The sequence below is a fragment of the Chiloscyllium plagiosum genome, chromosome 29 (assembly GCF_004010195.1).
Source record: "Chiloscyllium plagiosum isolate BGI_BamShark_2017 chromosome 29, ASM401019v2, whole genome shotgun sequence".
Lineage (NCBI taxonomy): Eukaryota > Metazoa > Chordata > Chondrichthyes > Orectolobiformes > Hemiscylliidae > Chiloscyllium > Chiloscyllium plagiosum.
Genome location: NC_057738.1, coordinates 3,194,919 through 3,215,026, shown reverse-complemented (window position 1 = coordinate 3,215,026; position 20,108 = coordinate 3,194,919). Strand labels below are relative to the sequence as shown.

Below are 20,108 nucleotides of genomic sequence, written 5' to 3'. Positions count from 1 at the left end.
GAGGGCCCTCCTGGACTTTCAAATTGGCACAGATTAATTATGAAATGTATTCCCCTTAAGTTCCTTACAAATATGGTGCACCGAAAGACCGAATTATTTTATAAAATATGGCAGCCCTTTTTGAATTACATAAATACAGATATTTCGGCTATCCTAACAAGGGCTTTTATTTAATTGAGATTACAAACCTGGCTGGTCCGGGGCCCCTTAGGAGAGGAATCCCGCACAAATACGGGTTTTATTACATCTGATGTTAACACATTCCGAGCATGTAAGAGACTTAAATATACACTCTGGTTAGTTGTAGGTTAGATTAGTAGATAGTTGAGTTTTGTTTTCTTTTCTTTTTCGTTTTTTTTTCTTTTGTTAAATTTTGGTTATTGTATATTTGATTTAATTGTACATCAATGTTTATATTTGAGAGTTTTGTTTATTTTTGTAAACTTGTAAAAATGTTAAATTTCTAATAAAATTATCTATATAAAAAAAAAGATAGATGACTGGAAACTCAGGTTATGTTTGTGGATGGAACAGACTTGCTTTGCAAAGGTGTCATCCATTCTGCATTTGGCCTTCCCATTATAGCAAGAATCACATTGTTATAATCACTGATCACAAACTAAATTGGAAGAACAACAAGTTAATCACCGTTTCATTTGAAATAAGTATTTGGGGCCTTCTTGGACAAGAAGAAAGGAATAAAATTGCAGTGTTACATCTCCTGCAGAAAAAGAATGGGATTCTCCAAGTGACTGATGAGTGGACCAGGATATCGTGGAGTAATTGGTCCCTTCAAAATATTGTATGGGAAGGGGAGGAGAAGAAGAAGATGAAGTTCTGAAGAAGGGTCACTGGACCTCTCCACAATTGCTGCTAGATCTGCTTAATTTTTCCAGTTATTTCTGTTTTTGTTTGAGGAGATGTGTTTGATTTTGAAACCTCTCCTGCTCGGACATTCACACACATAGATCACTGATCTTTACAGAACAATTTATGGAGTGCTGAGTATGATACAGGTGCAATTGATCATTATGTGGAAACAGTTTAGGTGAAAATTAAGATAGAGAGGTCATAGGTGGAAGTCATGCATTGGCCCCCAGAGTTGTCTTACTGTAGAACAAAATATAAATCAGGAAATAATGGATGCATGTAAGGGAGAGTTTAATCTGTGGACAAATCAGACTGGCAAGGGTAACATGGAAAAGGTATGGGTTGAGTGCAAGGGATACGCAGATAAATTGATTGAATGGGCAAAAATTCGGCAGATAGAGTTTAAGGTAGGAAAATGTGAGGTCATGCACATTGGTAGGAAGAAGCAAAGGGCAGATAAGTATTTAAATGGAGAGATACAAAAAAAATGCAGTGCAGAGAGATCTGATGTTCTTGTGCATGAAACAGTAAAGGATAGCATGTAGATGAAGTAATTAGTTACGTTAAATTGAAATCTAGACTTTATTGGTAGGGATTTGGAAGTTAAAAATAGGGAAGTCTTCTTACAACTGTACAGAATGCAAGTGAGGCTACAGGAGTATTGTGTCCAGTTTTGGTCCCCTATTTAAGGAAAGATATTCTAGCAGTGGAGGCAGTTCAAAAGTGATTCACTGGATGATTCCTGGGATAATAGATTAACTTATCAAAAATGGCTAAACATCTTTAGAGTTCATAAGAATGAGGGGTGATCTTATTGAAACATATAAGATTCTGAGGGAGCTTGATAGAGTAGATGTTGACAAGGAGTTTCCATTACTGGCGGTTCTCAGACTAGGAGATAATGTTAAACGTGGGACCGCTTTCGTGATTCTGAGGTGCAAAATAATTTCCTCTCCCAGAGAGCAGTAAATGACTGGAATTCTTTATCGCAGAGACTTATGGAGGCGAGATCACTGAAAGTATTTAAAGATTTTTCAAAGATGAGTTGAGGGCTATAAGGAGCTGACACAAAAGAGGAACGGAGGCCAGAGACAGATCAGCTACGATCCATGGAATGGTGGGGCAGGCTTGAAGGGCTGAATAGCAACCTGATGAGTTTTCTTCTCACTGTCAAACACAGACACAGGGGTCAAAATATACTGACTCCTCACTCCAACCAAGGATTCCTCGAGTCTTCTCAATGACCACTCTTTGAAGTTTTTTTCATTCTCATTCATTTATTAGGCAATGCAGTCACATAGTAACAATAGCTTTTGTATTTGTGCTGACTTTTAGGCTGTTTTGACTCCGACAAAAGCAAAATTAGAAGAATTTATCAATGTAATCAATAACTGTCACTCTTCATTAAACTTAAAGCCACAGAACACAAGGAAAGCATTAAATTCCAAAATATTACAATGCTCAACCTAAAAGAAGACAACAGACACGAGTTATCAAAAGGTTAACAAGTTTTGTTTTTCAAAATAACTGGCATCACTTCTATCTATCACTCCGAATACACCTTCCACTGACTAGTGAGATCACAGCTGCTATGTTTCCATTGCATATGTTTAAAGCTGAAACATTTTGACCAGACAGTTACTATCATTTTGACTGTATCTCAGATCTCAATCAAAAGTTTAATTTTAACAACTCACATATGTTTATTACAATTTCACTCACTACATGTTTGCTGTTTAGTAGCTCTTGAACCGATACAGCTTTAAGCTCGCGGTTCTACATTAATTTGCAAGGAATTTATTCCTCAGTGATCTCAAGATTTCCCAGTTTCTAATTAGTTGAGTTTTCTTTTCTTGACAGTTTTCAAACTGCTTGTTTTATTTTGTAACTTCTCTTCACTTTGCAGTCTCTTTCTGAATCACCTAGTAGTCTCCCTCTCCCCATCCCCCAACAGTCTCCTTCTGGCCCCATTTTCCTTACAGCCTCCCTTTCCCTGAAGTGAGGAGGATATTTTCCTCAGAGAATGGTGAATCTGTAGAATTCTTTACCATTGAAGGCTATTAAAGTTGAGAGATTAAGGATCTTCAAGAGTGAGGCAGTCAGATTTTTAATTGGCAAAGAAGTCATAGTTATGGGGCAAAAGCAGGAATTGAGGATCATTACATCAGGTAAGATCTCGCAGTCTGCTCTGCCATTCAATGGGCTGAATAGATATTTCTGCTTCTACATCTTATAGCCACCCTCTTTTAGCCTCTTTTTCCACCCACCCTTGCAGCTTCATTTCCTGCACTGTCCCAATCCCTTTAAAGCTTCCTCTTTTCCCTCTGCTTATCATGGAGTCTCCATCTTCCCACACCCAACTTCAGATCTCATTCTTCACTCACATCCTTCATTGGATGGTGACCACACTGCTTCAATTGTTAGGAGTCCCCTCAAAGCTCCTCCAACACAAGATTATGTAACTCCATATAACTGAAGTTTCGTTGTCCAGTAACATTTTCACACAGGATTCTCTCCTCATTGAGCACAGAGAATTGGCATCAAACTAACCTGGGACCCATAGAACAATGCGACAGCAGAGAACCTTATCCCCCTCTTTGAGGTCTGTATATGACTGACATTCATCAGAATGATGTAAACCATAACTGTTAGAAATTGTTGCAACCTCCAGATGGAATTTCAGACTCCAAATTGAAAAATCTGCCCTCTAGGCCAATATATATGCACCCTTAGTTTGCAAAGCAAACTGTCCTAACTTTACACATCTCTTGAATCATAAAACCAAATGAAAATATTTTAAAGCAGCTTTTAGGGACCTGAAACATCTTCAGGAATATCGAAGGGAGGATCGGTAATTACTCAATGTAAAGACAGTCAATTAAATTGTGGCTCTAAAGCTCAGTATTTCTTAAGTGGAACCTTGTCACAATGTGAGTACCTTGCTGGCACCAGTTTCCAAAGATTAGATTGCTCTGACATTAGACAGCCACAAGCCTAGTCAGGATGATGCTCAACACTTGGATTGATTACTTTTACGTGGTTACAGAATGTCACCATTTACATTACTTATATTTTAATGTCAGGACAAATGGACATTCACTGAAGCATTCTGTTTGTTGGCATTTATTTCCATTGTTATAAGGGTAGGACTTATGATTTCAGAGCACAATTGACAGTGGAAGTTTGCTTCTGAAATTTTCAATAAGGGATTGTTTCTCCGTGAAAGGTAGCAATCATACTCAAATTTATAGCTACCTTAAAAGAAATCCATATTAAGGAGACATTGCAGATGTGATCCTCAAGGCAAATATTTGGTTCAGACAACAATATCTTGTCCAACTTATATCAGTCCCTCGACAGCTCTGACAAGGCACAACTCCCAGTAGACCCAGAGCAGGGACTCCCAGCATTGAGGGACTCCAGGTTGCAGGGCGAGTGTGGGTTTACCACGAAACCCAGCATCAGCATTGTTGGTCGCATCAGCAAAGTGGCTCACTGGCAAAGAGATAGTACCTAAAGAGTGGCGGCTCCTACATTAGTGGGTGCCGCGCAGGCTGGGGTGAGGCAGTGGAGGAGGGATGGTGATGGTGTCATTGGTGAGCTGGCTCAGGACTCTCTTTCAGTTATAGCTTTTATCCTTTTTATTCTTAAACTATTCAAAATGGCATCGGATTATGGTGACCTTTGAAGTATTTAGCTGGTAATTACTGTATTATTCACTGTAAAATTCAAGTGAAAATAAATGTTGAGGAGTTTATGAAACAACCGGTGAATCTATAAAGGCTTTTCAATTGATTAATTCTCAATCTTTTCCTGTAATAGACTTTCAAATAAAACACATAACTATACCTAAAACAGTACTAATATAAATATGAAGCCTGTAAGTGGTAAGGCTAGTAGTTCTACATGAAGAACTATGTAAAAGGCTATGTGGAGAATGTGGCTGTGGTGCATTCCTTCTGTTATCTGTTTAACAGGAAAGTTGCAAACAACCTCAAAATGGCAAATTTTTCATCAATACAAATTATGAAAGCAAATATAATTAGGTGGCTGATCCATTTCACATTTCCTTCTTGGCAAAATAATACATATAGTTATTAGGAACTTAGAAAAGTTTATAGAATCAGACACTCTACAGTTCACTTGACAGGTCTCAAATACTAAACAGGAAGAAGGGCTTATGCCCGAAACGTCGATTCTCCTGTTCCCTGGATGCTGCCTGACCTGCTGCGCTTTTCCAGCAACACATTTCCAGCTCAAATACTAAACACCTAACTTAAATCCCTTATCTCATTCAAATGCAGAGAACTGAAGAAAACAGAGTGTATCTGCAAGTTAAAATAGAGACAACTTTTATGGTGGCTGCCATTTTAAATCGTAAGTTTCAAGGCTGAGGAATTGCAATGAGGGGTGCAGGGTAGCTAAAAGTCAAAAAAACTATAAAAAGTCTATTGATGTAATTCAGACTCCAATAAACATTTTAATGAATAATTTTATCGGATACAAGCTTCACTAGGAACAATGGGCATCACTGAGTGGAAGGCCCAGTAGGGAGTTGAGAAGCCTAATGGTTTAATTTTATAAAGGTTTTCTTGGGGACCACAAGAAGCAGATGTTTCACTCACAAGCAGGAGTTAAAAAGGCTCTGGTTCCAAAATCACACTGCTGTTCCCCAACATTGACCTTTTGGAGCTGGTTCCAGTTAGGGCTTAAATCACCACTCAGTTTCAAACAGCATGAAAACAGACCCTTTGGTCCACCAGTCCATGCTGACCATATTACCAAACTAAACTAATCCCACCTGCCTGTGCTTGGCCCATATTCCTGCAAACATTTCTTGTTCATGTATTTATCTAAACGTCTTTTAAATGTTGATAACTGTACTTGCATCCATCAATTCCTCTGGACATTCATTCCAAAACACAAGCCACTCTGTAAAACAAATTGTCCTTTAGGTCATTTTTAAATCTTCTTCCTCTCACCTTGAAAATATTTCCCCAATCTTTAAATTCCCCACCATAGGGAGAAGACACCTGCTATGCACCCTCATGATTTTATGAACTTCTGTAAGGCTACCCTTCAACCTCCAATGCTCCAGTGAATGAAATCCCAGATTACCTTGCCTGTCCTTACAACTCAAACTCTCCATTCCTGGCAACATTCTGCTAAATCTCTTCTGAATCCTCTCCAGCTTAATAATGCCCTTCCAACAATAGAGCAACCAGAACTAGACTCATATACACACACACGCACACACACACACACACATCACACAATCTGCAGGATCTGGTGGGACTTTAACCCAGCCCTCCGTGCTTAAAAGGTATGGATACTGCACCGCATTTTAACATTTACCCCCACTGTTTACTAAGAACAACTGATGGGTATGGGTACTTGCAGGTTATTAACTGAGCACTAGATGGCTACCTTAAGGGAGTAAATGTATTGCAAAAACTATATTCCTCAGTTTCTGAAACTGCTTTTGTTATTAATTTGGCTGAATACTCCAAGGACCTTGGCAATAAAAATAGTTAGTCATAAGCACAGTAATCGGAGTATTTACTTGGACGTAACAATGACTACATGTATGCTGAAACACCTGTTAGTGCAGTCAAATATTACAACAGTCCTCCCGACTGAAAGCTTCCTTCAGCCAACAAGCTGTTTGAAACAACTGAAGTGCACAGTTGAATATTACAATTTGTTAGAGTGCCAACACATTGTGCCACTGAGGAGAGTAACATGTGAACCTCTGAATTCCCCACAACAGGAGGCCCTAATTTTAGTGGAGAAAGCTTGAAATGGAGGCAGATGTTTCCTCAAAGGGCTAACTAGATTTATTCATCACCATTTCCACCGGCACATCACTGCTGTCCTCCACCTCACCTCTGCAGCAATTCCTTATAGCAGCGGTGTCTAATAATTTGATTTCTTGGACCACAGATAATAAAGCAGAGCCTCGGTGGAGTAGGAGATCAGCAATTTAGAGTTTATATCTCTGTCCTCATTAATCCTGTAGTTAACCCAAGTTGCTGATTCTATCAGATCTTGGTGTTCTGACTTAGAATTATCAACCAACATGACAAGTGCACCATAAAAATAAAACTCAAGTAGAATTGAGTTAAAAGGCAGAATTTCAGGGATCAAGCGCACTCATTTATTACAGATGGACTAATGGTCGAGGGAGCTGACCTCTCACCAACTTGTAAATATTATTTTTAAAATCAACCTCTGGGCAATTTATGACCCACTTCTGGACCAAGTGGGAACTGAATCTGGCCCAGAGGTGGGGACCAAAATGAAGCGAAAAATCTGTACCTGAAAACGTATCATTAATGCTGTGGTGGCTGTGCAAACTTTATCGATCAAAGACTATACTACAGAAACATCTTCAGTAACTCAGTATTACTGATGGGTGACCTACAGTCCATGGAAATGAACAGTTTACAACCACAACAACCTTTGTGTCATTGCACAAGTAACACCTTGCCCTACAGGCTGAGGTTTTGTATAACCCAAAAAAATGAAAACCTTCACTTCTAGCCTTCGTGGATGGATTCACCTAATCTGGAGATGGCTAGACTAATTCATGAACGTTACACTGCTATTATGGAGGGGAAAATACATGACAGCAATGTTGATGCATTGTGGTAGATGACAGGAAGCAGGATCTGGTTCTGCTGGACCTCCATCCATTTAAATCTTCTTTCCCGATGGTACTGACAGAGGAGAAGCTGAAACTGGTGGGATGTCATCAGCCTCTAGAATCCCACCAGTTCCAAACACTGAACAGACTAATCAATTGAAAAGAAAAAACATGTACTCATAGAACATCTTTCATAATCTCAGTACATTCCAAACACTACATACCAACAAGTACATTCTGTAGTGAGGTCACTGCTGTCATCTAGGAAATCTGGTCAAAAGCCAGATGGTCCGAAACCAATGCCATAATTTTAAACTGTTTAACAGATCTTCAGCCAGACTAATAGAATTCCATAAGGGGCTGCTCCAAACATCTTGCTGATGTCAAGACAACGTCATAAATGGCATTGGGGCCTACCCCATTCATGGAAATGACTCCACCTTGAGAGCTCAGAATGTCAGGCAGAGTTGGTGACTGGAAGTCTGACCTTTCTAGAAAAGGATTTCAGATCCTACCTCTTTTTATTTGGATCCAAGAAAACTTCATCGACTACATTGTAACCTTTCCACTAATTTTGATCAAGTTACCTTTGGTTTTAACTAAGCATTTATAAAGCCATTAATATTGTAATTTGAGAAATTCAACAATAGTTTGGCAAACACAGCCCATATAACTTTGTGGTCAATGCCATTTATGACGTTGTCTTGACATTTCTTTTCAGCTCAAACGACTGAAAGAAGGGCTGTTTATCCATCTGTCAATCTATAATAAATGTAAAATAAAAACAAATTGTATGTCATGCACAACTGGCCAGGATCCAAGCAAAGAGTTAAATTTGTGTTATGTGGGCAGTATGTCCTAATGCAACATACACACGCACGCATAAAGTATTTTTAGGGCATGCCGTTTCTGTGGTTTCAGGCTGATCTGAAGATGAGTGGGATAAAATGCTGAATTCACAAGATTTTTGAAAGATAACACAAATCCACCAGTATGGACTGAGCTCATCTGATTTATCCAGCTCTTTGACACCGGTCAACAATTCTATATCTCCATCTCCTGCTGCATATAACCATGGTAAATATTTCATAGGGTTTCACCAAATTCAAGCCCTTCTTTCCATACCACACACATTTTTACAGATGACAACAACACTTAGTACATCACTTAATGACTTCTGGGTATTTGTTCCTGGATGTTATTTTCCCTAGACAGCTCAATCACTCTGACCAATGTAAGAATGCTGGAATGCTGAGATAGATCATAATGTCCTCAGCGTGGAACATGGTGCATGGAGAAAAGTTTATTTCTATTGCACTTTCTGCAAATTTCAATGTTTTATTCTCAGACTGTATGCCAGACATGGAATATTGTACATATTGTTCAGCATTAAGACTATTATAAATATATTAAGATCTAGACACCTGAACTTAGGAAGGATGTTTTGGCCTGGAAGGAGTTCACTGTAGGTTTACAAGGATGATACCTAGATTTTGAGGCATTATGACAGATTAGACAAATTAGGCCTTTATTCTCTAGAATTTGGAGGTTAAGGGATGACGGGGAGGTAAAGATAAAGAGGCAGGTTGGCGCAACATCGAGGGCCGAAGGGCCTGTACCGCGCTGTAATGTTCTATATTCCCACTGGTTGATTATTCTCGAACCAAGGGGCACAGTCTTAAGAATTAGGGCCAGGCCTTTCAGATAAGCACTTCCCCATGCAAAGAAATGTTGAGGTTGGAAACTCTCTTCCTCAAACAGTGGTCAACGTTCACTCATTTTTAAATTTACATTGGAGTTAGGCATTTTATTCTTAAGCAAAAGTGTCAAGAGAATATGGTCAAGATTAGAGTGGTGCTGGAAAAGCCTGAAATGTCGATTTTCCTGCTCCTCAGATGCTGCCTGACCTGCTGTACTTTTCCAGCACCACTCTAATCTCCAGCATTTGCAGTACCCACTTCCACCTCAAGAGAATATGGGCCCAGGACTGGTATATGGAGGTAGGCAACAGATCAGCCATGATCTTATTGCATAGCAGAGCAGGCTGGAGGGGCTGAATGGCCTACTCCTGTTCCTCATGTTCCTATGTTGAGGGACATAAAAGTGGAACATGGAGAAATTTTATTGTACTCTATTTTTTGAAATGTAATACAGATTTAACAAATTATATAAATAAAGTATTGGGGCTAAAAGAGATAATCTAGCTCAGGAAAGATAGGGAATGAACTTGACAGTGTCTGGGCCTTGTGGATGACCAGAGAGCTGTCTAATCCCCAGGGACCAGAATTAGCCCCGCCTAAATAGGGATTCAACAGATGGTGACAACAGTGAAACGCGACCAGCTCTTCAATCTCATTCCTCAACACCACACCACAGACCAACCCTATAGTTTTGTCTATTAAATTGATTTGTTCCATGACTCTGTTGTGCAGTGTATCGTTGTGCAGTCTCTCCTGGCCGATAGAATTCGCATCCTTTTTTCCCTTTACGCTGAATTAATTCTTTAAAATTATGTATATTTTATATATATTATATACATAAAGACACATCAGTCCTAACTCTTTAGTCCATCTGTTGAAAGAATGCAGTTCTAAGATAATGTTTGGCGTTACAGGAGATCAAATATAGGAAACTGGGAGATTTCCTTTCAGAGGATTATAATTGTGGCGAGATTGATTCTGCACTGAGGGGGTAGAGCTCTTCAGGAGTGATTGGCTACTAAGGACTTTCTCCTCTGGATAACAGGTTACAGCCGATCGGATCGAAGCGCTGAGGTTGTGGCCTGGGTTTCAGCATGTGGGTTTTGTCTACTAAGGCTGAAAATCAAACACACAAGGCATTACAGAGTGGAACAGATTGCCGCAAAAAAAAAAGCGATGGAAATAATCCAAGCAGAATGTTAAGAGGGTGACAAAACAGAAATAATGGACCATTGGTGAGGGTACTGTGCTGGGGTTCAGGAAAGGCCAGCAGACAGGTCACAGTTGTCGAAGTGTAAAGAGAAAGCTTTCAGGCCGCTGGATGGACTGCTCGCTGGGTCGATCAATTTTGTCCGAAATTTACATTCCGCCATCAAGTGGTGTCAGAAGGTACCACAAATCTGCCTTCTCCAGCTCCCTTTGCTTGTCTTCTTAAGCTAAGTTGATCTCGAATATCTTTAATGTCCGCTCAGAGAGGTGTTACGGGGCAGAACATGGGGGCATGTAGGCACCTATTTACCCAACCAGCCCGGACAGAATGTCACATCAGCCGGAATGCTTGTGAAAAATCCGTATACTGGAACTCCAGCGCAGATGGTTTTCCAGTCCCACTCACTACCACATACGTAGATTTTTTTTAACACAAGTTTTCTACGAACAGGCTTGCCTTTAGTAAGGATTACAGAGCTGCATGTGAAGTTACACACCAGTGTTTTCAGACTGAAATAAACACACTGTAGACGACAACATACGAGCCCCACCTCCATATCGTCTTCCTACAACCAAGCAATGGCAATGTGAACAGCTCAAGTGTACTAAGTGCACATTGAGCAGTTAAACCAGAAGCCGCTGGAATACTGTGAGTTGTAACTTTCAATCAACCACCGCTTCTAGTTTTCCGCACACGCCCGCAACCAACACCAGCAACTCCGCAAAAGAAAACAAATGAATCCTGTTTTACCTTGTGTTTCATTTTGACGATCCTCCCAAGTGTCAGACCAACCCTCGGTCTGAAGGGTGCACTTGTGTTATGAAACGTATCACAAACGAGTCATTGCGAAAACGGAGAATGAGATTGTGGAAGAGTGGCCGGCTTGCATCGCACACTGGGTTGTCTGCCCGCCTCCTTCCCTCGCTGTCTCAGCTCCAGTTTACCAGGCACGCCCCCCCACCCCCAAACCCTGCATATCTGCATGATTTGTACAGCTCGGCTTCCTATTTGCTCAGGGTAAACTATACAGTTACATCGGCAAAAAGGTAATTCTTCAAAGTGACCAGCAAAGAGAGATTGAACAAGAAGATCATGAGCCTGTTGGAGGCTCCGAAGAGAAGGAACTCTTTGTCAGATTAGTCAGGCTTTAGTGATAATATTTTTAAAAAAAAATAAGCTCGCAGAGCGAGTTCTGAAAATCCAATTGTTGTGAACTAGCAACCATCAAATCGGCCTCCGAAAATGGATTAATTTCAAAGCCTCGTGTACACGACATGAAATTTCTCAAAAAAGAAACGTTTTCTGAATATAATCCCTCCTATTGACCTTCCCACTTTTAGTTTCAGTTCCGTTTCAGTATGGATTTCAAAGAAATATGACAGTGAGATTCCAAGGCGCTGAAGTTGCAAGAGACACTAAATGAATATTTCACGTCAGATTTAGCTGCGGAGAAAGAAGTGGAGTCTAGAGGATGCAGAGAAATAAACTTTGGTGCTTTAAAAACAGAAGAGGAAATTCGTGAAGTCTTAGAGACTATAAAGGTGGATATATCTCCCTAACCTGACCTAATCCCAGAACGTTGTAGGAAGTATGTGAGGAAATTACTAGACCCCTTGCAGAAATATTTGCATCATCTATAACTATGGTTGAAGTGTCTGATGACTGGAGGATCAAACAGGGGGGCTGGCAGAACGCAGCAAGCCAGGCAGCATCAGGAGGTGGAGAAAGTGGACACTGCAAATGCTGGAGATCAGAGTCGAGAGTGTGGTGCTGGAAAAGCACAGCGGGTCAGGCAGCATCCGAGGAGCCGGGAAATTGACTTTTCGGGCATAAGCCCTTCATCAGGAATGTGTGTGTGTTCCACCCTATTCATCAGCCCTCTTCTCCCCCCCCCCCCCCCCCACATTCCTGATGAAGGGCTTATGCCCGAAACGTCAACTCTCCTGCTCCTCGGATACTGCCTGAGAAGGTAGCTAGGAAGGCGATAAATGGATGAGGGTTGGAGGGTAGTGGTGATAGGTCAGTGGGGAGGGTGGAGCAGATAGGTGGGAAGTTAGATGGACAGGTAGGTAAGGTCAAGAAGACAGTGCTGAGTTGGAGGGTTGGATCTGGGATGAGGTGGGGGTGGGGGGTACATTTAGAAACTAGTGAAGTCAATGTTGATGCCAAGTAGTTGAAGGGTCTGAAGGTGGAAGATGTTGTGTTCGTTCTCCAGTTGGTAGATGGCTTTGGTATGGCAGTGGAGAAGACCCAGGACTTGCATGTCCTTGGGGAAGTGGGAGGGGGAGTTGAAGCAGTTGGACACAGGGATTGTTTGGTGCATGTGTCTCAGGGATGTTCCCTGCAATGCTCTACGAGTTGGTGTCCTATTTCCCTGATGTACAGGAGACCACATCAAGAGCAACGCACACAGTAGATGAGGTAGGTCGATGCGTAGGAAATGCTCTGGCAGATGTGAAAAGATCTTTTGGGGTCTTGGACAAAGATGAGAGGGGAGGTGTGGGTGCAGGTTTTATACCTTGTGTGGCAGGAAGGTAAGACGCTAGATTTGGAGAGTGGTTGTTGGGAGGGGTGTGTGTAGTGTGCAGACCTAATGAGTGAGTCATGGAGGGAATAGTCTCTGCAGAATGCACATAGGGTGGGGAGGGAAATATATCTTTGGTGGTGGGGTCTGATCGTAGGTAGTGGAAATGGTGGAGGATAATGCGCTGTATCCAGTGATTAGTGGGGTGAAGTGCTCCTTTTGGGAGCAGATACGGTGGAGGTTGAGGAATTGTGAATAAGAGATCACATTTTGATGGTGGGGCGACATTGGGAGGAGGTGTAGTTAAGATAGAAGTGGGAGTCGGTGGGTTTGAAATATATGTCCCTGTTGAGTCGGAAACAGAGATAGAGAGGTCCAGGAAGAGCAGGAATGTGTCAAAAATGGTCCATGTCAACTTTAGGTCAGAGTGGAAGATATTAGTGAAGTTGGTGAACTGTTGAATCTCTTTGTGGGAACCTGAGGTGGCGCAAATACAGTCATCAAAGTAGCAGAGGAAAAGGTGGTGGATGGTGCCAGTGTAACTGTGGAAGATGGAGAAGTTCACCTCCTGATGCTTCCTGGCTTGCGGTGTTCTTCCAGCCCCCTGCTTGTCTACTGATCTCTGGAGAGTGATTAATGTTGTACTTTTATTTAAGAAAGGTTGCGAGGAGAATCTGGGAAACCATAACAACCATGAGTCTGACTTCGGTTGTGGGTAATTGTTGGAGGTGATAATGAAAGATAGGATTTATGGACATTTAGAGAGATACAAATTAATTAAGGATAGTCAGCGTGGTTTTGTGGGAGGAAAATCGTGTCTCACAAACTTGATTGAGTTTTTTGAGTAAGTTACCAAAAAGGTTGATGATGACAGAGCAGTAGATGTTGTTTATTTGGATTTGAGTAAAGCCTTTGACAAGGTTCCTCATGGTAGATTAGTAAAGTGAGGTCACATGGGATTCAGGGTGACCTTGCCAATTGGATACGTAATTGGCTTAACAGCGGGAGACAGAAAGTAATAGTGGAGGGTTGCTTTTCGGACTGGAGGCCTGTGACCAGCCATGTTTCACAGGGATCAGTTCTGGGTATTCTTTTGCTTGTCATTTATAGAAATAATTTGGATGAGAAGATAGAAAGCATGGTTAGTAAGTTTGTAAATGACACCAAAGTGGATGGTATAATAGACAGTGAAGAAGAAGGTTATTTAAGATTACAAAGGGATCATGATCAAATGGGTCAATGGGCTGAAAAATGGCAGATGGAGCACAACGTGGATAAATGCAAGATATTGTGTTTTGGTACAACAAACAAGAATAGGGCTTATGCAATTAATGGTAGGGCCTTGGGTAGTTTTGTGGAATAGAGGAACCTAAGGGTGCAGGTACATAATTCTTTGAAGTTTGCATCACATATAGACAGGCTGATTTAAAAGGCTTTTGGTATGCTTGCCTTCATTGCTCAGTCCTGTGAATATAGAAGTTGGAACATTATGTTGAGGTCGTACAGGACTTTGGTGAGGCCTCTTCTGGAATACTGTATCTAGTTCTGGTCACCCAGTTATAGAAAGGATATTATCAAGATGGAGAGGGTTCAGAAGAGATTTCCCAGCGTGCTGCTGGGTGTGGAAGGTTTGGGTTATAAAGAAAGACTGGATAGGCTGCAACTTTTTTCACTGGAGTGTAGGAAGTTGAGAGGCGACCTGATATAACTTTATAAAATAATGAGAGGTATAGAAAGAGTTAATGGTAGTTGTTTTTTTTCTCCAAGGTGGGGAATTTCAAGACTAGGGGGCACATGTTTAAGGTGAGAGGAGAGAAATTTTAAAAAGACATAAGCGGCACATTTTTTAATTAGAGGGTGGTTTGATTGTAGAATGAACTTCCTGAGGAAGTGGTGGATGTGGTGCAATTACAATGTTTAAAAGACATTTGGATAGATCCATGAATAGGAAAGGTTTGGATGCTTATGGGCAAGGAGTAGGTAGATGGGACTAGTATAGTTTGGGATAATGTTCGTCATGAACTGGTTGGACCGAAGGGTCTGTTTCCGCAGTGTATGACTCTATCCACAGCTCACTGACAACAACAAGCCCTGGGAAGAAACTCATCACATATTAATATCCCTGCACATACAGCTGGCTCCACGAATTCCATAGAATCAACATTAGAATTACTCACATCAAGTTTGCTATCCAATATTCTGATACATATGCAACTCTAAAGGGAGTATAAGCGCAGAGGGATCTGTGTGGATAATTATTAAATGTTGCTGCAAAGATTGACAGAACAGTTAAAAAGTGTTCAGTATCTTATGCCTTAGAGTACAAGAGCAAGGAGGTCATATTGAAGTTTAATAGCATAGTGCCTGGTTATATGTTCTGCACTTTAAGATGGATCTGAAGATATTGAGGAGAATACAGAGGAAACAAAATGCTGTATGTAAGATGGGTTGGACCAATATGTGCTTTTTCCTTTTAGGAAAGCTTCACGAGAATGGTTCCTCAGATGAGGAACTTCAGTAAAGAAGATAGATTGTAGACATTATGACTGTTTCCCTTAAAAGCACGAAAGGAGATCTGTTGGCTGTACTTAAAAATCATGAGATATCTGTTAAAAATCACACAACACTAGGTTACAGTTTAACAGGTTTATTTGGAAGCACTAGCTTGCGGAGTGCTGCTCCTTTGTCAGGTGGTTTTGGAGTATATTCCACAGTCACCTGATGAAGGAGCAGTGCTCTGAAAGCTAGTGCTTCCAAATAAACACGTTGCACTATAACCTGGTGTTGTGTGATTTTTAACATTGTACACCCCAGTCCAACACCGGCACCTCCAAATCATGAGATACCTGTACACTATAGGTAGGGAAAAACTGTTTCTCTTCATGAAACAATCCCAAATGAGAGGGGAAAAATTGAAAGTAATTGGCAAAAGACACAAAAATTATTTGAGAAAAAGCATTTTTCACATGAAGAATGGTTCAAGTCTGGAATGCACTGCCTGATATTATGTGGAGGCAGGGAATTAAATTGTTATTTGAAAAAGGAACAATATGTAGGTTTAAGGAGAAAGGGCGTGAGAATTACACAGAATGAAGTGCTCATTTGGAGAATCAGTCCAAACATAACAGGTCAATTGGCCTGCTTTTGCACTTTTGAACATTTGATTGAACATGTTGAGAATGTAACAAGGGAGGTCAATGTGAGTAGCACTTTTGATATAGTCTGTATGGGTTTTAGCAATTCTCACAAGGTAGACGGATTAGAAAATGAAATGTAGTCCAAGAGAAGATTACAAGATGTATCCAAAATTTATCCAGTGGATGGAGTGAATTGTTATGATTGCTGGTGGTTTTGGGATTACAGAACTGCTCCATGTGGGGTTTCAGAGAGGTTGTTTTGGATTCCTTACTGTTCATGATATATATCAGTGATTTAAACATAAATGTGTATAAATAAGAAGTTTGCAGATGAAATGAAAATTCACCACGTGAGGAAAAAAAGCTGGAGACATATAGGAAAATATAAATGGACTTGTCAGGTGGGTAAAATAGTGGTGATTTGGAATTCAGTCTGGCTGAGTGTGAACAAACACATTACAAGAAATCAAACCAAGGAGTTTAAAAGAACAGACAAACATTGAAATGTATGCATACAGATCCCTGAAGGTAGATAAGGTAGTTAAGAAAGCTTACAGACTATTTTTCTTTATTCACCGAGGGCTGGAGTATAAGAGATGGAGATTATACTAGAACTATACAAAACAATAGTTAGACTTAAATCGTACACATAGTGACGGTCATCACATTGCAGGAAGGATGTGATCATGTTAGAGACAATATAGAAGAGATTTCTAAGGATCTTTCAAGAAATGAGAATTTTAGCTATTATGAAAGATTAGATAGATTTGGTTTGCTCCTTTAGTACAGTAAATGAGGAGTATAAAATTATGAGGAGACGTGACAGAATGAAGAGAAAGGACATATTTCCCATAGCAGACAGCTCAATAACCGTGGGACCAGATTTAAAGAATTTGGTAGAAGGATTAGAGGGAAGTTCTTTTTGTTTAGAGGGTACGAAGGATCTGAAATCCACTGCCTAAAAAGATCATAGTGAAATTTTGATCACTTTAAAAAGACATCTGGGCATTCACTGAGGTGCTGTAATCTATAAGCAAGAGCTGCAACTGGGCTTAGACTGGATAGTTGCTTTTTGGCAACATGGTGGGTTGAATGGCCTCCTCTGTGCCCTTAACTTTCTGTGTTTCTATGTAAAAAAAAACACTCCGCCTTTTCTTTGAGGTTTGGAAGAGTTCTTTGATTGGGTAGTTGAAGAATACCTCAACAGCTTTAGAAGCTCATCTGCTACGAATGAGACCAATCAGTCCATTTATTTTGTCTGTGCTTTATAATTAACACAGCAAACTACAAAAAACAATTCAACAAAAATATCAAGTTCACATTCTGAATACAGAACAATGAAGTTGTGAGAAGGTCAAAAGGCACAAGTCAGAGTCACGCAAGTTGCAGTAAATTCCCATTGGACTAAAATTATCTGAATGTGCTGTCCTCTAAAAAAAGATGTTGGGGAATCCCATAGTGAGGAACAGCATCACCCTCTGGAAAAGTGGCTAGATAAGAGTGCCTAAGCATGAGCAATTCTTTCACTTATCACTGACTTCACATATTAGCATGTCTTTATATGCGATTTAGGTTGTTGAACAATTAACTGCAATGTCAATATTTGTAACATTTGGGCAAGACCCAATTTGAGACTCAAAACTTCCACCAATAAATTTCTGTCTATAATTAATGGTATAGGTATATGCAGTAGTTTGGATACATAGGAATAGGAGTCGCTTATTCAGCCCCTCCAATATTTTCTGCTATTCTTTTAGATTTTGTCTGATCTGCAAGTTGTGGGTGGCACGGTGGCATAGTGGTTAGCAGCGCCAGAGACCAGGGTTCAATTCCGCCTCAGGCGACTGACTGTGTGGAGTTTGCACGTTCTCCCCGTGTCTGCGTGGGTTTCCTCCGGGTGCTCCGGTTTCCTCCCACAGTCCAAAGATGTGCAGGTCAGGTGAATTGGCCATACTAAATTGCCCGTAGTGTTAGGTGAAGGGGTATGAGTGGGTTGTGGGTCGGTGTGGACTTGTTGGGCCGAAGGGCCTGTTTCCACACTGTAAGTAATCTAATCTAAATCATCACTGCATTTACCTGCATATGTTCCATATTCCTTGATATGCTTTCCTAATAATCACCTATTAACCTCAGTATTGGTCATTTCAACTGACCGACTGTTCTGCTGACTTTGAAGCAATGAGTTCTAGATTTGCACTAGCCTTTGTTTGCAGATTTCATTCCTAAATGAATTCATTTTAATCTTAAGGTGATGCACTTTTGTCCTGTATGTTAATACTGAAGGAAATCATTTCTCTGGGCTGAATTTTTCCAGAACTTAAACAATAATGAGTCAGTTGGGAAAATACACAAGGTTGGAAAAATTAGATTCTAGACATTGACAAAAACGTTTGATTGTTCAGCCAAGGTTTGAATGACAAATGAGAATCTCCTAGTGAGCATTGGAGACCTGTTTAGGTACATTTATATCTGATTTGCATCTAATCTCACCTTGTTTATATGCAACCTATTCTTCCATACACTGGATAGAAACTAGGTGGTGGCAAGCCCCGACATGAAAGTAAAAGCGGGTAACTAGAGGTTCCTTGCCCATCTTTGCACTTTGGAGCACACCGACACCTTAGATTCATAAAATCAATACAGTACAGAAGAGGCCCTTTGGCCCATCATGTCTATACCACCAAAATACACTACTATCTGCACTTGTCCCACTTTCCATACTAGGCCTGTAGACTTGTTATAATGTTATACTGTATTGTTACTGCCAGACCAATTTACATGGCATCCATCCCACAGATTGGATCAGGGTGTATCTCAGGGGTCTTCTCTCGCTCACATGCCCTTCACTCACTTTTTGTCTACTTGAATGCATCCGAGTTGTCTGGCTGTTTGCACTTTGCCACCTCAGGCTTGGACACAGTATGTCAGTCACTCAAGGCACCAGGGAAAGGGGGGGGGGGGGGGGGGCTTGCATCAATACAATCCAGAGAATGAGCCATGATCCTGAAAGTTCAGTTCAATCAGTCTTAGTCAGCTGTAGGTCAATCAGAGAGCTATGCAGAGATCAGTCAAGGGTGTGTAGATTCATTAGTTGGGGATACCTTTACAAGTTGATCAGCGGATGGCCAACAATCAGTCTAGAGGGTCTGCCCACTAAAATTCAAGGACAGTGATCAAGGACCACTATTGTAGTTGTATAGTAGGAAAATCAGTTGTGGTAACTGAAGGCGGCATACTGGGATGCAAAGGAGATGATAATTGTGAAGGGGAGCAACTCAACATAAATGTGGGAGATGATAGAGCATGAGAGGGAACAGGATGCTGCACAGCTGGTTGGGGAGTGGGGGAGATTATCGATAGTTACCAACACCCTGCCTTTGTCTAAGCAATGTTTGTCATGATTAAATTGTATCCCTGGGACATAAGGGGTAAAATGGGGAGATGAGCAGTTAAATAAATGGGTTGTGTTGGATTGTGGGAAAGATCAAGGCCAGTGGGGTTGACAGGCTGGGCAAGGCAGCAAAAAACTTGACCCGTTGTGGGATGAGAGGGTCACCTAAGCTGAGCATGTGACTCACGCTGTGAAGGCCTGCCTGAGTTTCCTTCCAGTCTCACCCAAATTGTGATTGTGTAATTGAAATGGAAAATGGCTGCCATTGCACCTGGAGTGGCATTAAACAGACATCCACTCAGAGCATGTGAAAGAAACCTGTTATCACAAAATGCTGTACATGGACCTCATGCCTTGATCCGCTGTATTGATTAAAAAAACCTGGCACCAAATCATTCAACATTACAAATAAAATCCAATTAATGGCTGTGAGGCGCAAGTAATATCCTGTGGGCTATCACCTTCCAAAGTAGCAATCACTTTCCAAGGTTCCATAGCCTGCACTGAGTGCAGGAGTTGCTCAAGTCACATCTTGGAATGTGGAATGTCACCATCAACATTCCCTGTTATTTTTCTTGCTGCTGGGGAGCACTCTATGGTCCATGTGTGGCAGCAGTTTCTGGAAGCATA

General features: G+C 40.9%; 1 protein-coding gene across 1 annotated transcript in view; it reads right to left on the bottom strand.

Moving 5' to 3' along the window:
• The window catches only part of nedd9 (neural precursor cell expressed, developmentally down-regulated 9), a 57,731-nt gene extending 46,347 nt beyond the window's left edge, over positions 1-11,384 (bottom strand). Inside the window, exon 1 of the mRNA XM_043719036.1 lies at positions 11,177-11,384. Within this exon, the coding sequence (XP_043574971.1) occupies positions 11,177-11,188 (12 nt within the window). The 5' untranslated portion in view covers positions 11,189-11,384. The remainder of the gene's footprint in view (positions 1-11,176) is intronic.
• Between the last annotated feature and the right edge of the window lie 8,724 nt (positions 11,385-20,108).